Source organism: Sceloporus occidentalis, unplaced genomic scaffold (assembly GCF_023333645.1).
Source record: "Sceloporus occidentalis isolate IW3139 unplaced genomic scaffold, rSceOcc1.0.p SCAF_428, whole genome shotgun sequence".
NCBI lineage: Eukaryota > Metazoa > Chordata > Lepidosauria > Squamata > Phrynosomatidae > Sceloporus > Sceloporus occidentalis.
Genome location: NW_028317408.1, coordinates 109,661 through 133,801, shown reverse-complemented (window position 1 = coordinate 133,801; position 24,141 = coordinate 109,661). Strand labels below are relative to the sequence as shown.

General features: G+C 46.8%; 1 protein-coding gene across 1 annotated transcript; it reads left to right on the top strand.

Annotated features, from left to right (window-relative positions):
• The first annotated feature begins 8,757 nt into the window (after positions 1-8,757).
• On the top strand, positions 8,758-23,539 carry LOC149272643 (rho guanine nucleotide exchange factor 39-like). Its single transcript, XM_089506873.1, has 11 exons — positions 8,758-9,060; positions 10,231-10,727; positions 13,266-13,443; positions 13,777-13,871; positions 15,383-15,503; positions 17,438-17,556; positions 17,813-17,883; positions 20,263-20,391; positions 21,284-21,513; positions 21,617-21,705; positions 23,527-23,539. Exons 1-11 carry the CDS (start codon positions 8,758-8,760, stop codon positions 23,537-23,539), a joined length of 1,845 nt encoding a protein of 614 aa, XP_089362999.1.
• The last annotated feature ends 602 nt before the right edge of the window (positions 23,540-24,141 follow it).

Below are 24,141 nucleotides of genomic sequence, written 5' to 3'. Positions count from 1 at the left end.
GTTATATATAATGTTTTATATATAATGTGTTATATATAATGTTTTATATATAATGTGTTATATATAATGTTTTATATATAATGTGTTTTATATATAATGTTTTATATATAATGTGTTATATATAATGTTTTATATATAATGTTTTTATATAATGTTTTATATATAATGTGTTATATATATAATGTTATATATAATGTGTTATATATATAATGTTATATATAATGTTTTATATATATAATGTGTTATATATGTTTTATATATAATGGGTTTTATATATGCTTTATATATAATGTGTTATATATAATGTTTTATATATAATGTGTTATATATAATGTGTTATATATGTGTTATATATAATGTTTTATATATAATGTGTTTTATATAATGTTTTATATATAATGTTTTATATATAATGTGTTATATATAATGTTTTTTATATAATGTGTTATATATAATGTTTTATATATAATGTTTTATATAAATTTGTCTTGGACCTGTCTTGGACCTTCTTCGTCCCCAATCATGTTTTTATTTTCATATATTACCCCCTGGACTGCAGTTAAATGATATTCATTGGGGCAATACGACATAAAAACACACCTTCATTCAGTGCGGCACCACTTTCTACAGTTTAGCAGTTAACCCCTTTATGACAAAGGGTGTTTTACACCATAAAAACTCAAGCATGTATGTTTAATCGTTGGTTTTAGTGCACCTAAAAGAAGATTTAATAATTTCAAGGCTTCCTATTACACCATATTCATGATAAGAAATATTATTTATTAGCACCAAAATATAAAGAGTAAAACACTAAAATGTGTCTGTGGACTGTCAGCCTCGGCCACAATATGTCACGGCCGGATATACAATAAGGCTGTGGAACTAAAGCCTTAATATCTAAAAGTCCAATTCCTCATTTACCGAAATGTCCCTCTAAGACATTGTCTGGTTCCCTGCAGGCCGTATGATAAGGAGTTGGGGGGCTTCTCAAGTACATTCTCTCAAATAACAGAGACAGAACTCTCATACAAATGGCTAATATGTAGCTGCCCCGGACACCTAAAAAACTGTCCTGCAAATCCAGTGGACAACTCGTTAAAATAATTGATTGGTTTTCATGCAGGATGGGGAACATTTCTATGCAGTATTTAAATTCATTTTATATGATAAATACAAAAGTGCCCGTCAATAAATTCAAAGAAATCCACTAAAGTGTTTACATCCAGAAAGCAGTAAAGCAGAAGCACGGAACTCTCGCCGTGCAGTGTGACATCACTGTGTCTGTGACATCATCAATGCTAGGAAGCCGGAGCGGGCTCCTCTGCCTGCTCAGTGTAGTTGGGCGCTCGCACTTGTAAGCAGCTAGTGATAGCGAACTTGGAAGTGTTGTTACCAACGGCATCGGAGGTTGTGGAGATTTAAAAGGAGAACCTTTTATAAGCAGAGCTATGGAGGACTGTCATCTACTCCATGGACTGAGGTGGATTGTAAGGAGATGCTGCCCCAGAAAAGTCAGGAAGCTTTTTAAGAGAGTGAAAACAGCTTTCACCAACACCGTCAAAAAGAGAGAGAACCACAACAAGAAGCACTTGGCCAGTAGAGACCCTGTCCTGAAAAGGAAGAAAGAGAGTAGCAGTAATGAGGAAGAAAGAGGAAGAGCGAGGAAGAGGACCAAGCGTACTGCTAATGAGAGGGAGGAGAGCAGCCTGTGTCTGAGGGCAAAGGAAACAAAAAGACGCCGAAGCAGCAGCACAGACAGCTCCGAACATGAGAAAAAGCGCTGCAAATACAGCGGGAAAAACAGCCAGACTCTGGGGCAGCAGGAGAAAGAAGAAGCGGAGGAACATCTGGAGGAGCGCAGAAGGGGAAAGGTTCCCATGAAGAGACGCAGGAGTCAGGTGGAAAGTGGCGTTACTGCGAAGAAATTTCGGAGCCTCCTCCCCATGACGCCCTCCAGCTTCATCTTCCATTCAGTTCTGGGTGAAGGGGGGTTCGGAAAAGTCATGTTGGCTTCTGTACCTAGAAGAGACTCTATGGTAGCGGTCAAAATCATCCGCAAGAAAGCCGTTGAGCCCCTGTACCTACTGAAGGAGAGGAGAATCCTGGAGATGGCTCGGGACAGCCCGTTCCTGTGCCACGGATATGCAGGCTTCCAAACACAGACCTGCGTGTTATTCGTCATGGAGTATATGGCCGGTGGGAGCCTCCTGTCATATATGAAGAGGGTGGGCTGCCTCACCGAGACCACAGCTGCATTTTATGCAGCCGAAATCATCTGCGGCATCCAGTTCCTCCACACTCGTGGAGTTATACACCGAGACCTGAAGCCGGACAACATCTTGCTTGACGGAGAGGGCCACGCCAAGATCTGCGATTTTGGTCTTGTTGCAGAAGGCATTTTTGGAGCAGCACAAACTACAGGAGACTGCGGAACAATCTCATACATGGCCCCCGAAATACATCTAAACAGAGCATACGGTGTTGCCGTGGACTGGTGGTCCTTGGGGGTGATTTTATTCCGCATGCTTCATGGAAGGTTACCGTTCTATCACGGTTACTGCGAGGAGGCAGTAATGCGTTCCATTATAAATGGAAGCCCTCGGAATGTCAAAGACATCTCCAAAGAAGCTGCGGACATCCTGAGGCATCTTTTGATGAAGGATCCTGACTTTCGCCTCTGGATCACGGGGTGCATCAGGCGGCATCCATTCTTTCAGAACATTCATTGGGAGGATTTAGAAAGCCGTCGTTCCACCCCCCCGTACCGGCCGAGATCAACATCAGATCTCCGCTCGCAGACACTTCAGGAGATTCCATCAGTCTTGGAGAGCACAGAGGACTCGTCCTCTTCATCTTCATCGTTCTCTTCCTCGTCATCGAGCAGCCAGAGGCTTTCTGGCTTCTCCTTTGTGACTCCAGACTGGATGGCCTGAAGGATGGACTAATCCTTGGCCAAGTGCAGAAAGCATAATATTCAAGAAGGAATTTTTTCCCCAGTTTGTTGCAAAATTGGAAAAAGACACAAACTGGGTTTTTTTTTTCCTTCTTTCCAAATAACATCATAATAAATTGGAGAAACACCTACATTTTTTGTTATTGTTTCCTTCGTGTTGTGTAACTACAGCTGCCGTTGTCCACAGATCTACATAGATATGACATCACGAGACAGCTTCTGCTTCTATGACATCGTAAGCAGACAGTATGATGTGATTTATGGAGGAATGTCCCAAATAAAAGCCAATTTTCAGTAATCCACTTTGTGTAACCCCAAACATCACTTCATTCCAGTGATATCGGACCCTATAATTCTTCATTTCTAGAGGTTTCTATTTTCCCATAATTAGTAGAATAACTTCCACTACTCAGCATTGTTCAGTCTCAGATTCCTTAGCATGTCTTTAATAACTTTCGAGTACTAATCCATCACACCCTTCCTTGTTAGCTCCTCCTATTTCCAGGGCAGAGCCTGGAATCATTGGACCTCGAGTGACGCTTTTTGGGGGCCACATCCCTCCTATATGTATTCATTTACCTAGATTTTAATATTTACAAATCCATAACAATCTACTACAATGTATCAACCTTATTACATCACAATATTAACCCCTTGACCCATGCACTACACATTATCATTACGGCACTGTGTATAAACTGTTCGAACACCAAATAAATGACACGGAGGCACATTGGATTTAGAATTGGCCACGGCATTTATTTACTAAATGCCGCGACATTGTTTATTACTCCAAATGTAACAGTATTAAAGAAATGTACACGTCTTAAAATTCTGAATTTAAAACTGAACCGACCATAACTTAATGGTCCTATAGACGACACCAGCCCCGCCAGATACCACTGGTCGTTGTAAAACTCATGACACGATGGGTCGGGGCAATAAACACCTTGAATGTAGCAAACCTGTATGGGCATCACTCTAACATCTAACATCTAACACAACATGAATGTATGCCCATACCACAAACTAGATCAAGGTCTAAAAACCTCTGGATCACTCCGCCAGATCCCAACGCAATCCAATGCAGCCGCCCTCCGCTGAACTCCTAGACTCGGGGAGGGAGGGCGGGAATCTTCTCTCCTCTGTATATCAGTTTGAAGTAATAAATATGGTTATTTACACATAAATTTATACAGTATATTTTCCCTCCAAAATAAATCCCACCCAGGTGATACTGAGTCGCTGACCGATGTTTGACCCCAAATCCTCCCCCAGTTCCTTCCTGAGTGCATGGCTGGGTCATGTAACCCCTTCTGCCTGTACGTCTCCAGGGGTCTCTTGTGTTTTGTTTTATTTTGCCATGTTTGCACTAAATGACCAGAGCTTTTGCTTTGACTTTATTCCACTCTGATTGCCCACTAACTCATTTAGTGCCCCCCCCCACACTTTATATATTGTTCTTTTCAGCACAAGTGGGGCTTTTTGTTCATAATATTATATATATATATATATATATATATATATATATATATATAAAAACCATCATTTAGTATGAAAAATATCTAAAAATGTGGATAAAATTAAGGGAAAAAAATGAAAATGTGTCACAGTTTCACCTATAAAAACTAAATATAACCAGTGCAAATGGAAAAAACTCCAAAAGTGTATTTAGGTATTTGTCCTGTTTTTGGAAACACCTCATATATTAAATATATACATAAATATTTTCATTTATTTTGGCACTTACAGGGTTAAAGATGAATGACGCGCATCGATGTTTCTAAACAAGATTTTTTTTAAATGTGATTGGCTGGGAGTTGCCCCCCCAATAGTGGCCAGAAAAAAAACTGCTAAATAAAAATATATATTTTTTGAAATGTGACATCCTGAAGTATTTTACTTGGGGCATTTTCATACTTTTTATTTAACCATTTCAGTGCCAGTCTGTCCTAAACATTGCAGTAAATGTTTTTTTATTTTTTTCATTTTTAACAAAGCAATTCTATCCAAACACAGGATTTCATTACATTTCTTTCCCTGGGTACATGATATTACTGAAATCATTTCTGATTTGTATTCAGAAACACCCCCTGAGTACAGGAATAGGGCTGCAACTAACGATTATTTTCATAATCGATTAGTTGGCCGATTATTTTTTTGATTAATCGGATAAAAAAATAAATGTTAATTTTTCATTTATTTAAAATAATTTAATAAACAAACAGAATGTTAAAAACAAACAGCAGAATAAAAAAACTTTGATAAAAATGCATTTCTTGTTTTTATTTCCCAACCGGCCCCCCCAGTTATGCACATTTGATATACCTTATACCCCCAGATATGCCACTCTGCCCTCCCCACACATGCCTTATACCCCCTGATATGCCTTATACCCCCAGATAGGCCTTATACCCCCCAGTATGCCTTATACCCCCCAGTATGCCTTATACCCCCCAGATATGCCACGCCGTCCTTCCCAGATATGCCTTATACCCCCTGATATGCCTTATACCCCCTGATATGCCTTATACCCCACAGATATGCCATAGTGCCCTCATAGATTCACAGACTCGTTCACAGCTCACTGACACCATACTTTTATAAATAAATACATTAATAATCTTCACTGCCCCCAGGATTTAGTTTGCCCCCCTTTACCTCTGACTGCACCTTCAGTTAACTTTATTAAATTTCAGTCCTCAGCATTAAATTAACCCTAAAGATCCCATTAACCATCACTGCCCCTAAATTAACCCTAAAGACCCCATTAACCATAACTGCCCCAAATTAACCCTAAAGACCCCATTAACCATAACTGCCCCTAAATTAACCCTAAAGACCCCATCAACCATAACTGCCCCTCAATTAACCCTAACGACCCCATTAACCATAACTGTCCCTAAATTAACCCTAAAGACCCCATCAACCATAACTGTCCCTCAATTAAACCTAACGACCCCATTAACCATAACTGCCCCTAAATTAACCCTAAAGACCCCATCAACCATAACTGTCCCTCAATTAAACCTAACGACCCCATTAACCATAACTGCCCCTAAATTAACCCTAAAGACCCCATCAACCATAACTGCCCCTCAATTAACCCTAACGACCCCATTAACCATAACTACCCCTAAATTAACCCTAAAGACCCCATCAACCATAACTGCCCCTAAATTAACCATAAAGATCCCATTAACCATTACTGCCCCTGAAGACCCCATCAACCATAACTGCCCTTAAATTAACCCTAAGTTATGTTATGCATAACTAACCCTAAATTATGTGTATGTGATGTGTAAGTTATGTGTATGTGATGTGTACGTTATGTGTAAGTTATGTGTAGAGTATTGTGGAAGGGCCTATTTAGATTGAACAGTATCATTACTTTTGAAAACTTTTCAGCGACCCACTACTGGGCTGAGGTGCTAATACTGAGCTGTGTGCAAAGGAGGCCTGATTGAGAACTGTGTGTGTTTGACTGTTGTATGTAAATTCCCCCTTGTACTGTTTAAATACCGGCGAGTTCCCATTGCACTAACATTGGTTCAGTCTGGTGTTTGGGGTAATATGCAGTAATTGCTGTTTTTCGATTAGCGCTGTATTTCCACTCAGTGTATGCAGAGTCCCTGGGCTCAAGGAGCGACTTCGGACGCTGTATCCGTCACAGAGTGTTTTGTTAATATGTTACTGTATGCTTTGCTTTAATCTTTCAGAAAATGAAACCTCCTTACTTGTGAGTAAAACATTTGGGTCCAGATGGCATCACCATTTGCATCACCGATTTCCAACATGATGTAATATGGATTAGCCACACCCATGTACACTGTTAGCCCCGCCTACCCTCCTGTTTTATGGCCCCAGGTGAGCCGGGCTGGGACGTTCCCAGGTATTATTAGTAATCTGGAGTTTGCCCAGCTGCCCTTTAACTCTGTGTCAGCCGGTAAGTTTGTGACACTGAGGTTATATTTAGACTTTTTTCTGAAGCGTCGTCTGCCGGCTTCTCATTAGTGTAAATAAAACGAAGAGATTGTTCTGCTTCATACAGAGCGTGTCCATACGGACCTTCCACATACGGTGCACTGCCTTGAAACCAGACCGTCCTCCCTACACCCTCCAAGGGCTCTGCGCATGCGCAGTGCGGTATAAATACATTCCAAAAATAACCACAACAATCATTGATGTTTTGGTCTCTTTATCAGCTCACCAACCATGAGCGTATTAAAGTTCTAATACAGCAGCAAGAAGTGAGTGAACCCCTTGGAATTCCCAGCATTGATCTATAAACATGATATGATATTCATCTAAGTTACGATAATAAACAAAAACAGTTTCATCTAATAACACACATTATTTCATCCTTGTCCATGTTGAATACATCATTTCAACATTCACAGCGAGGGGTGGAAAAAGCATTTGAACCCCTAGGCAGTCAGGAGTTGGCAAACCTGGAGTCCGATCATTGAAACCGGATGATGACTTTTAGAGATTCTTTGAAACAAACATTTTGCTTTTCTCAAGAAGCATCTGCTGATGTGAACCATGCCTCGCAAAAACAGAAACCTCAGAAGGCCTGCGATCAAGATTTGATGATTGGCATAAAGCTGGAAAGGGTTAAAAAGTGATCTCAAAGAGTTTATATATTCATCAATTAGATTAAGTCCTGCGGCTCCTCTCCCCAGAAGTGATTACCCAGCCAAGGTGACTCCAAGAGGACGACGCAGAACGCTAAGAAAAAGGACAGTGTTTCCATTAGCGAGGCCACTGAGGCTGCCTGGGACAACGGGACTGTCCCAGGCAATCCGGGACATGTGGTCATCCTAATGGAGTCCGCAGTGGGACACCTCGGAGGAAGACGCGGCTCTCCAATTAAACATCGCAGCGCGCCTGAAGTTTACCAAAAGAGCAGCTCGACTCTCCCCAGCGCTGCCGGGAACGCGCCCTGTGGACGGACGAAGAACTCGCAGCACGATATACGGGGTAAAAAATGCACCGCAGGCCAACATGAAAACATCATCCCAGCGGGGACGTGCGGCGGGGGAGCAGCGGGATTTGGGGCTGCTTTGCTGCCTCGGGGACGGAAAGCTTCCTATCATCGAGGGGACAATAAATTCCCAGATATCATACAGGATAACGTCCGGCCGCCAGCTGCAGCTCACTAGGAGTTGGGTGATACAGCAGGACCCGAAACATGGATATAAATCTACTACAGAATGGCTTAAAAAAACGAAAATCCACCTTTTGGAGTCGGACTTTACCCGTCAGAGCCAGGCCGTAATCCGTCAGAGCCCAGACCATAACAACCTTTTTTGCAATCATCTCTTGCTGTAAAGGCAGCTTCTTAAACCCCTCTAGGAGAGAATCCCCGACAAGCAGGTCTAAAATCCGTCAGTGAGCCACGGCTGCAGGTTCCATGTAATCCACATGGAAAAGAAGCCACCCATCCCGGCGTTTTGGCTTGTTTATGATTTTATGACAGCCAGATAAAATCCAGCTAAAGTAACTCCGGATTCCCACCGGTCCACACACACGCCAAGACCCGGAGATAGGTCCATATCTGGATTCATATCTTGTTTCCCACTATGCGTGTTTTCCATTGAGACAATGATAGGGTTAAAGCCAATGTTTTTCTCGTGGTCCACGCGCTGTGACCTCTGTGCTCCTTGATTTGAGTTTTCTGATCGGCGAATGGTGGGAATGGATTCTGTGTGATCACCTGGAAAGCTGCTTGGGTTTTCTCTCCATGACGTGGCCCGGGTATCTGTATATGAACAGCGCCGGAGGAAAGCTTGGGGCCAAAGATGAGGAACTTTGCGAGGCTCTTCCTTACTCTGACCATCCTCTCCTACGGGGGGTTTGGTGAGGTTCTGCAGGAGTTTTCGGATGTAGCAGCCTGCCAGAACTTCTTCTATCAGGGCCAGGAACCGCTAGGTCTGTCCTCTGCTAACACAGCCAACATCTGCCAGCGCTTGCAGGGCGTATATTACTATGCCACCCTGTACCATCGCCTGGCTCGAGTGCCCATCTACTCTGCCTATATCCTGGAGAAGTCCACCACCTCCCGGCCAGACATATCTTCCAGCAACTGGTACCTGGAGCCCATGGTAAGAACTCAAATCCATCAGCTTGTATTTATTTTCAAAAAGTACCATTAGAGCCCAAATTTACATAAAAACTTTATGCTGATATCCATACCCTTTAACTGCTCAGCTTGACCTTGTATTCACTACCATGAAACTGTTCATGTGTTTAACTTCCCCGTCATAGGAAACTGATGAGCGTCCCTCCGCATCTCACAAAACAAAATTTTCCAGCTGTGATTCGGGGATAGGGTTGTGACTTGTCTGAAATGTGCATGCGTGTGATTTATGGTGGCCATATCAGCCGTATTTTCCAAGACTCGTGTAATTTTCATGTTATTGGCCAACGCAAATATAGAGCTGACCCCTGCAGCATGTGGGATGTATAACCGAATAATTGGTTCTCTTCCATGTGTTTATACACAGCACACACAGTAGGGGGCAGCACTTAACATTGTACAGGAAGGAGAAATGAGTGACATTTAGCTGTCCTCCACACTGCGCAGCCTCGTTCATTGGGGCTTTGGGGCAGATCTTTACACGTTTACCACTTTATACATTTTTATGGGCATTGTGTTTGTGTGTGTATTGGTGTGTGTTTGGGTGATGTGTGTGTTAGTGTATGTAGGTGTCTCATCTGCCCCTCCTGCCAATTTTCTATATTCTGTCTATCCTTTGCTCTTCTTTTTCTCTTCACTCCTTTGCTCTGTATCTTTTCTTTCTTGCCTCCCCTTTCTCTCTGATAATATGAACACTTTTTTCCCTAAATTGTAAAACCAAATCTCTGACCATAAGCCTTCATCGATAGTCCAAGAAATGGCTCGGTAAAAGCCTAGTTTCTATACACATTGTTGTAACCCTTTAGGGCTGCAGAACCCTGTGATGCCTTCATACCCAACAAATATTCCCAGAAAGAGGAAAGCGGGGCACCAGGATTAAGGGCCTAGGGAGCGACTGTTCCTCCTAAAGAGGGACACATAAAAGCCATGCTGAAGGTATTCATAACATATTGAAGGAGTTAAAATGTCAGGAGCTGTTTGTGTCAATAACCCAGTCCATTAATGGCTATTTTGGAAATGTCTGCTGCCCCTTGGAGGTTCCAGCTGTGGCATTTACTGACATTGTATTCGGTAGAGGAGGTGGATCAGCACCTTTAACCTATATAATATTTGGCCATATTTCTGTCCCCTGCAGTTGGCCTCCATCCCTCAAGCCAACATGCTCCAGCCTTCGCACAGCACAATGCAGCCAGCCCTGGAGGCTGTGACAGAAAGTCAGGCGGTGAACGACGATTACAGGAACTCCGGCCTCACCAGAGGACATCTGAATCCCAGCCAGCACCACAGCAGCGAGTCCCAGATCTCCACCTTCACGTTCACCAACATGGCACCCCAGGAGTCCAACTTCAACAGTGGAACCTGGAATCAGTATGAAACCTTCCTGCGTGACCAGATCCTGCCCGCCTGCTCCCAAACACATGTCCTCAGCGGGGTTATCATCTCCGGCCTTACCCCAGGGCAGGGCAGGTGGCTGCGCGATCGAGTCAACGTGCCCACCTTCTTCTGGAGCGCGTTTTGTTGTGCTCAGGGAGATGGAACCCGGCGCGCAGAAGGTCGGCTGGGGCGCAATTCAAGTCCCTACGACGTGGTGAAAATGTCTGTTCCACAACTGGAGGCCGTCCTTAGCGGAGAGTACGGGGGGGAAGTCCTGCTGTTTCAGGGAGGTTGCCAGTGACGTCCGAGAACTGATCATTGAAACGTTGTATCCCATGTCTTCTTTCACGACCCAAAACTCCGCATGACCGCGCATTACTGTTATTATTATCTATTCTACGGCCCTTCTTACAAAGTATTCAAAGTGGAACTATTTGAACGTTTTCCCAAACTGCAGCGGGGTGAAAATAATAAAAGTGCAACTTTGTTTCCAAACTCCAGAGGCCATGTCTGATACGCGGGCCGGGGTTGTTTGTGATATGAAGGTATAGAGGGGCTGGGGCCATGTCTGATACGCGGGTATAGATGGGCTGGGGCCATGGGGGGGGGGGGGGGGGGGGGGGTGTGTGTACGTCTGACTATCTCTGTAGCTCTAGCCGTCTCTAAAGCTGTCTCTGACTGCAGTTCTTCCTTCCAGACACTAGGTGGCGCGTTATTTGTCGCTTTCACAGTCACACACAGTCACCTCCCCCTCTGGCGTCACACCCGGAAGTGGGTTTGAATTACGGCGCGGGAAGTGCGGGTGGCGGTGAGTCGGGAGATGTTCCGCTGGATTCCCGGAGCTCGTAGTTCATACGGACGCTCCGTGGGCTTCTGGTGCCGGCTCTGAATGGTTGTTACCGGTTATTGGTTTATGTAGCGCCGTCGTACTCCGTGGCGCTGTACACAGAGCCTTGGCCAGGCCCTGGTTTGGGGGGAATTTATTGAGGAATCGGCGATACATACAACACATGTATAATGTATACATACATGTATAATGTATACATACATGTATAATGTATACATACATAGAAACAACACATATATATCATGTATACATACATACAACTGGTCACTGATTTATCTATACATTATACAGGGTGCCGGTCACTGATTTATCTATACATTATACAGGGTGCCGGTCACTGATTTATCTATACATTATACAGGGGGCCGCTCACTGATTTATCTATACATTATACAGGGTGCCGGTCACTGATTTATCTATACATTATACAGGGGGCCGGGGCACTGATTTATCTATACATTATACAGGGGCCGGCTCGCTGATTTAACTATACATTATACAGGGGGCAGGTCATGGATTTATCTATACATTATACAGTGGCCGGTCACCGATTTATCCATACGTTATACAGGGGGCCGGTCACCGATTTATCTATACGTTATACAGGGGGCCAGTCACCGATTTATCCATACGTTATACAGGGGGCCGGTCACCGATTTATCCATACGTTATACAGGGGGCCGGTCACCGATTTATCCATACGTTATACAGGGGGCCGGTCACTGATTTATGTATACATTATACAGGGGGCCGGTCACTGATTTATCTATACATTATACAGGGGCCGGTCACTGATTTATCTATACATTATACAGGGGCCGGTCACTGATTTAACTATACGTTATACAGGGGGCCGGTAACTGATTTAACTATACGTTATACAGGGGGCCGGACACTGATTTATCCATACGTTATACAGGGGGCCGGTCACTGATTTAACTATACGTTATACAGGGGGCCGGTAACTGATTTAACTATACATTATACAGGGGGCCGGTCACTGATTTAACTATACATTATACAGGGGGCCGGTCACTGATTTATCTATACATTATACCGGGGCCGGTCACTGATTTATCTATACATTATACAGGGGGCAGGTCACTGATTTATCTATACATTATACCGGGGGCCGGTCACTGATTTATCTATACATTATACAGAGGGGGGCGGTCACTGATTTATCTATACATTATACAGGGGGGCGGTCACTGATTTATCTATACATTATACAGGGGGCCGGACACTGATTTATCTATACATTATACAGGGGGCCGGACACTGATTTATCTATACGTTATACAGGGGGCCGGTCACTGATTTATCTATACGTTATACAGGTGGGCGGTCACTGATTTATCTATACGTTATACAGGGGGCCGGTCACTGATTTATCTATACGTTATACAAGGGGCCGGTCACTGATTTATCCATACGTTATACAGGGGCCGGTCACTGATTTATCTATACATTATACAGGGGGCCGGACACTGATTTATCTATACATTATACAGGGGGCCGGTCACTGATTTATCTATACGTTATACAGGTGGGCGGTCACTGATTTATCTATACGTTATACAGGGGGCCGGTCACTGATTTATCTATACATTATACAGGGGCCGGTCATTGATTTAACTATACATTATACAGGGGCCGGCTCGTTGACTTCACCATACATTATGCTCCCTTTGGTAAATACACCCCAATATATAGATCTATAGGTTTTGCTGAAGAATTATTAAGCCTACAGGTTTGATTTCTTAATAGTAACGTCAGGTATCAGAAATGCATAAACCCCCCATAATTAACAGCATTAATTACCAAATCCCCCCCGAAGACTCCACTCAGATGGGGTAACTTCAGTGGGGTGACAGAAGAGGGCACACGTTGTCCAAGCAGCCCCAGGGATCTTCCTGACTCCGCCCTTCCGTGTTTGCTCCGTTTAGTTGGAGAATGAATGGTGGCGGGGGAGCCGGTGGTCCGCGGAGAGCAGACGGGGCGCGCGGAGATGGCGGGACCGTACAGGAGCAGAGAGAGCGCTGGGAACGTAAAAGAGCGCGGACGATGCGAGAGTTACTGGAGACAGAGCAGCTTTACGTGGAGGAACTCGAGCTCATAACAAAAGTGAGACGTTATTCCTTAAACTGGGGGGGGGACCCTGAAACATACATGTTGGCTGCAGAGACCTGGGGTTTAGAGGTCATGCAAGGACATGTCACTTTCTGTGAGTAGATAGGTATACGTATGTTTATGTATGTAATATACATATATAATCCGCAGACGTGTCTGACTGTATCTGGAAATATAAACCATTTCGCGGCCTTGGGCCGGGACCCCAGGGATTCCCCCAGTAAGGAGACCTCCGCCTTGTTTCCCAGCATGCGCAGGAGTGCTTTGCGCTTAAAACATTAAATCCATTTCCCAGGGGCCGCCCTAAATATGTTTTTCTAATCTCAGTTCTACGATGATGTCTTCCGCGCACGCTGCGGCCATCTGAAGATCGCTCAGAAAGGAATTTGTGGCACCATCCCCGACATGCTGAAAGTACACCGGTGAGAGGGAGGCGGGTGACTGTGGGTGTCCAGGCTGTGTGGTGGGCTTGGGTGACTGCGGGTGTGCAGGCTGTGTGGTGGGCTTGGGTGACTGTGGGTGTGCAGGCTGTGTGGTGGGTTTGGGTGACCGTGGGTATGCAGGCTGTGTGGTGGGCTTGGGTGACTGCGGGTGTGCAGGCTGTGTGGTGGGCTTGGGTGACTGTGGGTGTGCAGGCTGTGTGGTGGGTTTGGGTGACCGTGGGTATGCAGGCTGTGTGGTGGGCTTGGGTGACTGTGAGTGTCCAGGCTGTGTGGTGGGCTTGGGTGACTGCGGGTGTGCAGGCTGTGTGGTGGGCTTGGGTGACTGTGGGTGTGCAGGCTGTGTGGTGGGCTTGGGTGACTGTGGGTGTGCAGGCTGTGTGGTGGGCTTGGGTGACTGCGGGTGTGCAGGCTGTGTGGTGGGCTTGGGTGACTGTGGGTGTGCAGGCTGTGTGGTGGGCTTGGGTGACTGTGGGTGTCCAGGCTGTGTGGTGGGCTTGGGTGACTTCGGGTGTCCAGGCTGTGTGGTGGGCTTGGGTGACTGCGGGTGTCCAGGCTGTGTGGTGGGCTTGGGTGACTTCGGGTGTCCAGGCTGTGTGGTGGGCTTGGGTGACTGTGGGTGTCCAGGCTGTGTGGTGGGCTTGGGTGACTTCGGGTGTCCAGGCTGTGTGGTGGGCTTGGGTGACTGTGGGTGTCCAGGCTGTGTGGTGGGCTTGGGTGACTGCGGGTGTGCAGGCTGTGTGGTGGGCTTGGGTGACTGTGGGTGTGCAGGCTGTGTGGTGGGTTTGGGTGACCGTGGGTATGCAGGCTGTGTGGTGGGCTTGGGTGACTGCGGGTGTGCAGGCTGTGTGGTGGGCTTGGGTGACTGTGGGTGTGCAGGCTGTGTGGTGGGTTTGGGTGACCGTGGGTATGCAGGCTGTGTGGTGGGCTTGGGTGACTGTGAGTGTCCAGGCTGTGTGGTGGGCTTGGGTGACTGCGGGTGTGCAGGCTGTGTGGTGGGCTTGGGTGACTGTGGGTGTGCAGGCTGTGTGGTGGGCTTGGGTGACTGTGGGTGTGCAGGCTGTGTGGTGGGCTTGGGTGACTGCGGGTGTCCAGGCTGTGTGGTGGGCTTGGGTGACTGCGGGTGTGCAGGCTGTGTGGTGGGCTTGGGTGACTGCGGGTGTGCAGGCTGTGTGGTGGGCTTGGGTGACTGCGGGTGTGCAGGCTGTGTGGTGGGCTTGGGTGACTGTGGGTGTGCAGGCTGTGTGGTGGGCTTGGGTGACTGTGAGTGTCCAGGCTGTGTGGTGGGCTTGGGTGACTGCGGGTGTGCAGGCTGTGTGGTGGGCTTGGGTGACTGCGGGTGTGCAGGCTGTGTGGTGGGCTTGGGTGACTGCGGGTGTGCAGGCTGTGTGGTGGGCTTGGGTGACTGTGAGTGTCCAGGCTGTGTGGTGGGTTTGGGTGACTGGTCCGGCTATGATTCATTGGAGTTATCCAAGCCGCTCTGTGTCCCGCAGGACTTTCCTCTCCTCTCTGGCCCGTGGCTCGTTTGGCTCCGGGTTTGAGAACCTCTCACAGTCTCTGGACCTTTACAAAAAGCACGCTGAGCGTATCCAGCCTACACGTCAACTCCTAGAGGTATCCAATATACATTATATAAATATATGCGGGGGGGCCGATATACATTATATAAATATATGAGGGGCCGATATCCATTATATAAATATATGAGGGGCCGATATCCATTATATAAATATATGCGGGGGGGCCGATATACATTATATAAATATATGCGGGGGGGGGCCGCTATACATTATATAAATATATGCGGGGCCGATATACATTATATAAATATATGCAGGGCCGATATAAAGAGCTCTTCAGCGATCTGTTCATTACAAAATTACAGATGTACAAAAAACAAGAGGTTGTCCTCTGAGACGAAGAGCGGAGATTTCATAGACGACAAAGGGTTAGGGCAGGTCCATGTGATGGGGTTAGGGCAGGTCCATGTGATGGGGTTAGGGCAGGTCCATGTGCTAGGGTCAGGGCAGGTCCATGTGCTAGGGTTAGGGCAGTGTGACAGAACCCTCCATCACTGGGGCCCCTGGAGAGGCCTGAGAGCCAGCCTCCTCCCTATCGACTATGGGCCCAGGCCTTGTAGAGACTTCTGTGTGTGAATACAGGGGTTCAGTCTGCTGATGTACCCCATGTTTTAGCACTCAGAGTATCAGAACTGTAACGTCAGCTGGACATCCTGTGGTAGGAAGAAGGCTGATTGTCTGTGCATTGTTAATTGTATAGGTGTGAAGTGTTTCCCCTGTTATTGTGAGTTAGCCCTTGTCTTAAGACCCCCTGTAGGTATGACTGGGTGTCACTGCTGCATACCTAATTATCAATTACACAACAGGTAGCTGTTAATCCTGTGAGCTCCTGTTATCCCTGTGTCCTGGCCATTGTCTGTCTTAAGCCAATTATATGTCTATCGTCATTCCACGTCTACGTCCCCAATTAATGTAATTATTTACGTCTCATGTCATTCTGTCCTTCCCCCGGATATTGTGTTGCAGGATTTGATCTAATTACTTCCTTCCTGCCATGGTAATTAGATCATGTGATATTTGTCTTGCCCCTTTTCTTACTTGTGTATATATAGCTCTGTCTTTGGTTTTAATAAATGAGTCCTGTTTTCACCTCAACATGAGTGTTGCCTGATGTTTGGGGTGGGCTGTAGCCACACTGTGTAGCTAAGCTTCGGATAGCCACAGTGCCAATGCGGCTTCGGTGCAGCGACGTCCCTCCTTCTATCTACAACGCTGGTTCTGCCCGGTGCTGAAGGGGTTACTTGTTGGTGTCCCGTCAGGAGGAAGCAACGTTTGGCGGGAGTACCCAGTCGGGGTACAGGTCGGTCCCGTCACAGGCAGGTCAATGTGATAGGGTGAGGGCAGGTCCATGTGATAGGGTTAGGGCAGGTCCATGTGATAGGATTAGGGCAGGTCAATGTGATAGGGTGAGGGCAGGTCCATGTGATAGGGTGAGGGCAGGTCCATGTGATAGGATTAGGGCAGGTCCATGTGATAGGATTAGGGCAGGTCCATGTGATAGGGTCAGGGCAGGTCCATGTGATAGGATTAGGGCAGGTCCATGTGATAGGATTAGGGCAGGTCCATGTGATAAGGTGAGGGCAGGTCCATGTGATAGGGTCAGGGCAGGTCCATGTGATTGGATTAGGGCAGGTCCATGTGATAGGATTAGGGCAGGTCCATGTGATAGGGTGAGGGCAGGTCCATGTGATAGGATTAGGGCAGGTCCACGTGATAGGGTTAGGGCAGGTCCATGTGATAGGGTGAGGGCAGGTCCATGTGATAGGGTTAGGGCAGGTCCATGTGATAGGGTTAGGGCAGGTCCATGTGATAGGGTGAGGGCAGGTCCATGTGATAGGGTGAGGGCAGGTCCATGTGATAGGATTAGGGCAGGTCCATGTGATAGGGTTAGGGCAGGTCAATGGGATGGGGTTAGGACAGCGCTGACTAGGACAGGTCCATATGATGTATCAACCTTATTTCATCTAGACTCAGAAGAAGAAGAATAAATTGTTTGCTCGCTTCAAAAAACTTCAAGAATCTCGGCCAGAATTTGAGGGAAGGAGCCTGGAGCAGCTGCTGGAGCTTCCGCTGAAAAGGCTTCGTGGGTCAGTAAGAAGCGCTTACTCGGCTATAACACTGATCGGTGGATCGGGGAACCGTGTGCACATGTAGGGATGCTGCTCCAAACAGATCTTGATAAGACCGAGTGTTAGGCCAAAAGGCCATAATCTAAAACTAGAGGGTCCGATGCCTAGATTGAATAAAGTTTTACTTTACTGAGAGGGTAGTGGATAAATGGAACAGCCTCACAGCAAAAGGTTATGGTTAGGCCCGTGAATCTTGTAACTTAATCTTTTCCAGATATAAACATTACCTTCGAGACCTGGCAGAGAACAACCTTCCCAGAAACCCTGATACAAAAAGGCTGACGGGTGAGTGCGCCCTGCCATGTGACCCCTGTGCACCCGTCTCCGGTTTCCTGATGGCTGCTGGTTACTTGGCATCCTTCACGTTTCCTTCTGCTTCCCTTCGGTGCCTCCTTTGGACCCCACTGCCTGCCATGCAGAAAGCATCATGTGCCATTCCCGTCTACTCTCATTGGTCAGCCCAGTACTCCCCGTAGTATCCCCTCCACACTCGAGCTTCTAGTCTCGGGAGGAATTTGAAGGGCGCTCCACTGCGCACATTACTCCTCACAACTGCAAGCGTGCAAATACACACATCATACATGTAACATATCACACACACACAGATCCACTGACACTTCTGCTGTGTATACACACACTCGCTGATACTGCCTCAGTGTGTATACACACACATATCCACTGACACTTCCGCTGTGTATACACACACACATCCACTGACACTTCCGCTGTGTATACACACACATATCCACTGACACTTCCGCTGTGTATACACACACACATCCACTGACACTTCCGCTGTGTATACACACACATATCCACTGACACTTCCGCTGTGTATACACACACATATCCACTGACACTTCCGCTGTGTATACACACACACATCCACTGACACTTCCGCTGTGTATACACACACATATCCACTGACACTTCCGCTGTGTATACACACACATATCCACTGACACTTCCGCTTTGTATACACACACATATCCACTGACACTTCTGCTGTGTATACACACACACATATCCACTGATACTGCCGCTGTGTACACACACACGCGTACTGATACTGCCGCTGTGTATACACACACACGTACTGATACTGCCGCTGTGTATACACACACACACATACTGATACTGCCGCTGTGTATACACACACGCATACTGATACTGCCGCCGTGTACACACACACATACTGATACTTCCGCTGTGTATACACACACACACACACACACACACATACTGATGTTGCCGCTGTGTATACACACACGCATACTGATACTGCCGCTCTGTATACACACACACACACACTGATACTGCCGCTGTGTATATACACACACACACATACTGATACTGCCGCTGTGTATACACACACACGCGTACTGATACTGCCGCTGTGTATACACACACACACACACATACTGATACTGCTGCTGTGTATACACACACACACGCGGACTGATAGTGCTGCTGTGTATACACACACACATACTGATACTGCCGCTGTGTATACACACACACATACTGATACTGCCGCTGTGTATACACACACGCGTACTGATACTGCCGCTGTGTATACACATACACGTGTACTGATACTGCCGCTGTGTATACACACACGCGTACTGATACTGCCGCTGTGTATACACACACGCGTACTGATACTGCCGCTGTGTATACACACACACATACTGATACTGCCGCTGTGTATACACACACACATACTGATACTGCCGCTGTGTATACACACACACGCGTACTGATACTGCTGCTGTGTATACACACACACATACTGATACTGCCGCTGTGTATACACATACACGTGTACTGATACTGCCGCTGTGTATACACACACACATACTGATACTGCCGCTGTGTATACACATACACGCGTACTGATACTGCCGCTGTGTATACACACACACACACATACTGATACTGCCGCTGTGTATACACATACACGCGTACTGATACTGCCGCTGTGTATACACACACACACACACGCGTACTGATACTGCCGCTGTGTATACACATACACACATACTGATACTGCCGCTGTGTATACACACACACATACTGATACTGCCGCTGTGTATACACACACACATACTGATACTGCCGCTGTGTATACACACACACATACTGATACTGCCGCTGTGTATACACACACACATACTGATACTGCCGCTGTGTATACACATACTGATACTGCTGCTGTGTATACACACACACACGCGTACTGATACTGCCGCTGTGTATACACACACACATACTGATACTGCCGCTGTGTATACACATACACATACTGATACTGGCGCTGTGTATACACACACACGCGTACTGATACTGCCGCTGTGTATACACACACACATACTGATACTGCCGCTGTGTATACACACACACACGCGTACTGATACTGCCGCTGTGTATACACACACACATACTGATACTGCCGCTGTGTATACACATACACATACTGATACTGGCGCTGTGTATACACACACACGCGTACTGATACTGCCGCTGTGTATACACACACACATACTGATACTGCCGCTGTGTATACACACACACATACTGATACTGCCGCTGTGTATACACATACTGATACTGCCGCTGTGTATACACACACACACACTGACACTGGTGTGACTCTTTTTGCAGGCTCGCTCTCGGCAGTGTGTGACGTTTGCCGGTATATAGACGATATCGCCATGAATCAGGAGAACATGCGGCAGCTGCAGAGGGTCCAGAAGCTGCTAAAGGGTCGGACGCTGCGTGTTCTGGGTGCTGGTGAGTTTTATTCTACATACATCATGTGTGTTAGCGCGAGTGACTGCTTTCGCATGTACGGTATGTTGGTGCATGATGTGTAAATGGTAGGTTTGGTGCGTTGTGTGTTAGTGTTAGCAATGGTGTTATCGTGTGCTGTGTAATTGGTGGGTATCTTAGCATGTGCCGTGTAATTGGTGAGTATCTTAGCATGTGCTGTGTAATTGGTGGTTCTGTGTGTACGGTATCTTAGCATGTGCTGTGTATAATTGATGGGTCTGTTTGTATGGTATCTTAGCATGTACTGTGTGTATAATTGGTGGGTCTGTGTGTACAGTATCTTAGCATGTGCTGTGTAAATGGTGGGTATCTTAGCATATGCTGTGTGTATGATTGGTGGGTCTGTGTGTACGGTATCTTAGCATGTGCTGTGTATAATTGATGGGTCTGTTTGTATGGTATCTTAGCGTGTGCTGTGTGTATAATTGGTGGGTCTGTTTGTATGGTATCTTAGTGTGTGCTGTGTGTATAATTGGTGGAGTCCAGGTTTGTTGCCCCCTGAGGACGTGTCACATGCACCGCTATGGCATGAGAGTAACATGTAACAGACTAATCCGTAAATCCGTACCATATGTTATGTGCGTATTATAGGTGAGAAGCCCCTCTTGCGAATGTATGGTGGGATTCTGCGAAATCCCCCAATACATCCCTGAAACAACCCCCCCACACACACACTCACACTCACACCCACAGGGGACTTTAATATGCATTCTGCTGTAGTGGGGGTGTCAGGAGTTCTGCAATGGTTAACCCTTTATGGCCCACAATGTACAGACACACACGCTCCACTTAACCCCTTGTGGCAATGTACGGGGCCTGTAGTCCTTGCTATTTAACGGTTTTTGCTTTGCAGGGCGCTGGTACATAAGGGAAGGATGGCTGTCTCTCGTCCCGCAGAGCGGCGATGAGGTCAAACCCCGGATGTTGTTCCTTTTCTCCGACGTTCTTGCCGTCACGTCTCCCTGTCACCCTATGCACCCAACCAATGCTCACAAGTTCTCCTGCCGTGCCGTTTACCCCCTCATGGAGTGTCGAGTGGAGAGAGTCCTAGGGCACACGCAGAGCCAGGGGGGTCTTATCAGTGTGAGTTCAAACATTTTCTGCTTCCGGTTTGGAAGATGTGTGGCTGTCCTGTGTGGCCCCTTCATGTCTTGCTGGCTTCGAATACTCTCTGTCTGTCCTTCAGCTCTCGTTTGAGAAAGAGAAGATCCTTTTAATGTCCACGGATCAGCAGGATATCAACGACTGGTACGAGTGCCTGGTGACGGCTGTGAGGTGGGTCTCGTGCGCGGGTTTTCTGTCTCTCGGGTCTCTAGTGCCCTCGTCATGTTTCTGAGAATATGGGGAGCTATTTGTTTCGCGTTTCTGGAGCTTCTATCTTTATTGCGGTTGTGTATCATTTTTTACCCACGCTGTCCTCGGTTGGCTTGTTTTTCCAATCTTTGGATTGTTATATGTTTACTAGGGATGCGCGGATATATCGGTGGCCAAAATATATTGGACGAAAAGGGCATTATAGGCAAAATGCTGAAATAAAAAAATAAAAAAAACGGCCGGAAATAATCTCCGTGGGGGCCAGCCTGTTTACCTGTGCAGTGTCTCTTGTACAGGCCAAGAGAAGCAGGACCCCAGCGGAGTCACGTGAATGCACATCACATGACTCTGCCTCGTTCCTTCTTCCCCTGGGGGTGGGGCAAAAGAAGTTGCTCGCACAGCAACTCAGAGGGAAGCAGCAGGGGGAAAGCATGGCATAGGAAGACTGTCATCACACTCCTATCATGCCCAGATTCTAGCAGGTACTGCACCCCCCCACACACACTTTAAGTGGGGGTGCAGCCTATATTCAGGGTTAAGCACAGGGATGTGCAGTAAGGGTGTTCTTTTTGCTTTTTCATTTATCCCTGCTGCGGGTAAGCAGCAGGGTTAGGATCCAGATCCCCCACAGCGCTCCTAAATGTCCGGCAGCCGTGGACATCTGCGCAATGTGCTTAGACAACCTCCGCTGCCGGCACTTCCACCGGGGCTTCTATGGTGGAGCTCCGGCGTGACATAACCTTCCGGTGCCCCACCATAGAAGCCCCGGCAGAATTGCTGGCAGCGGAGGTTGTCTACGCATATTTCACAGACGTTCAATGGCCAGCCCCGCTGGACACCCGGGAGTCTGGGGATGCATTGGCAAGTCGGGGGGGGGGGCACTTCTAGGAAGCAGAGTGGCATATCAGGGGGGCAGAGTGGCACTTCTAGGGACATAGAGCATATCTGGGGGGTCAGAGTGGCATATCTAGGGGGCATTAAGCATATCAGGGGTTATACAGCATATCTGAGGGCAGAGGGGCATATCAAGGGGCAGAGGCGCATATCTATAAGTAAGGTGCATTATGAATTAAGGGGGGGCTTAAAATGGCTATTGGTTTTCTGTTTGTATATAACACATGCTGACAAACTGCATAATAGATACCTAAAATGTTACAACAGCAAGAAATAAACAGATATAGGAAAGGCTGAACTTGATGGACGCAGGTCTTTTTTCAGCCTATATAACTATGTAACTATGTAACAATACATGTATGCCTGTTTATTAGATAATACTGTTTTACCATTCCACTAATGTGTATTTTTTCTTTAAAATAGCACCAAACTTTAAGGGTGCGGCCTATATTCGAGCCAATACGGTATATATATTAATATTGTTGAATTTTTTTTGTCCAATTTTGGTGTGTTTTTTTTTTCTTTTTAAAGGTGGGGGGGGGGGGTCATTTTCAGTTTCGGCCAAGTGAATGCTGAATTTTCGGTTTTGGTCCAGAATTTTCATTTCGGTGCATCCCTAAGTTTACTCTGTTTTATTCAGGAAAATCCATTCAAATTCTGAAGATTGTCAGAACAGACAACATGAAGCGGCTCCAGAACACCACAGGCTGACCAAGCATAGAACGCTGAAGAGGACCTGGGTAAGAAAGGGTTATCCTGTAAGGAAGGCTGAGTAAATGCTGGGGGGGGGTCCATAGCTGGTAACAAAGGGAGGAGAGGGTTACACATGCAGCATAAAATGTGGTGGCTAAATTTCTCTCCATGTGACCTGCGTTACTCTCCCTGCAGGTGGAAGAACTAGGAGAAGGTTCGGCCACATCGGGCTCTTCTATCTCTGCCGGCCAGGAGGGAACCTCATCTAAGAGGATGAAAGCGCCTGACCAGGGGTACGTGGCTGGGTTAGGGTGGGTTAGGGTCCCTCCTGCTGACCTCCTCCTCAGGAAACGCGTGTATCTGGACGCTCTGTCACGTGACACGTGTTTGATGAAGGCTTTATCTCTGTAACGCGTGTCTGTTCCAGGTCTGCTGTACCATGTTCCCAAACCGAGGCTCCGCAGGACGGTGGTGGTTGGCGCTGTGCGATACTCTGATTTATTTCACATGCCTCTGCTCATTCCTGCGTAAACTCCCAGGAAGAGACTCGTCACGTGACTGCCGGATTGTACCATCTGCTTCTGTCACTGAATTGGCCCCAGGGCGACCTTCTGTGCAACTTACTGCGACGGCTTTTACTTTACTGTGTAGTTTAAATCTAACAACGGCTGCAATCGACTATAACGTGTAGCTTATGCTTTGGGGGGTTAAGGGCAGTACCCATCTTACCGTGGGGGGAGGAGGTGAAGGGAGGTACCCACCGTACCCTGAAGGGCAGTACCCACCGTGCCAGGGGGGAGGAGGTGAAGG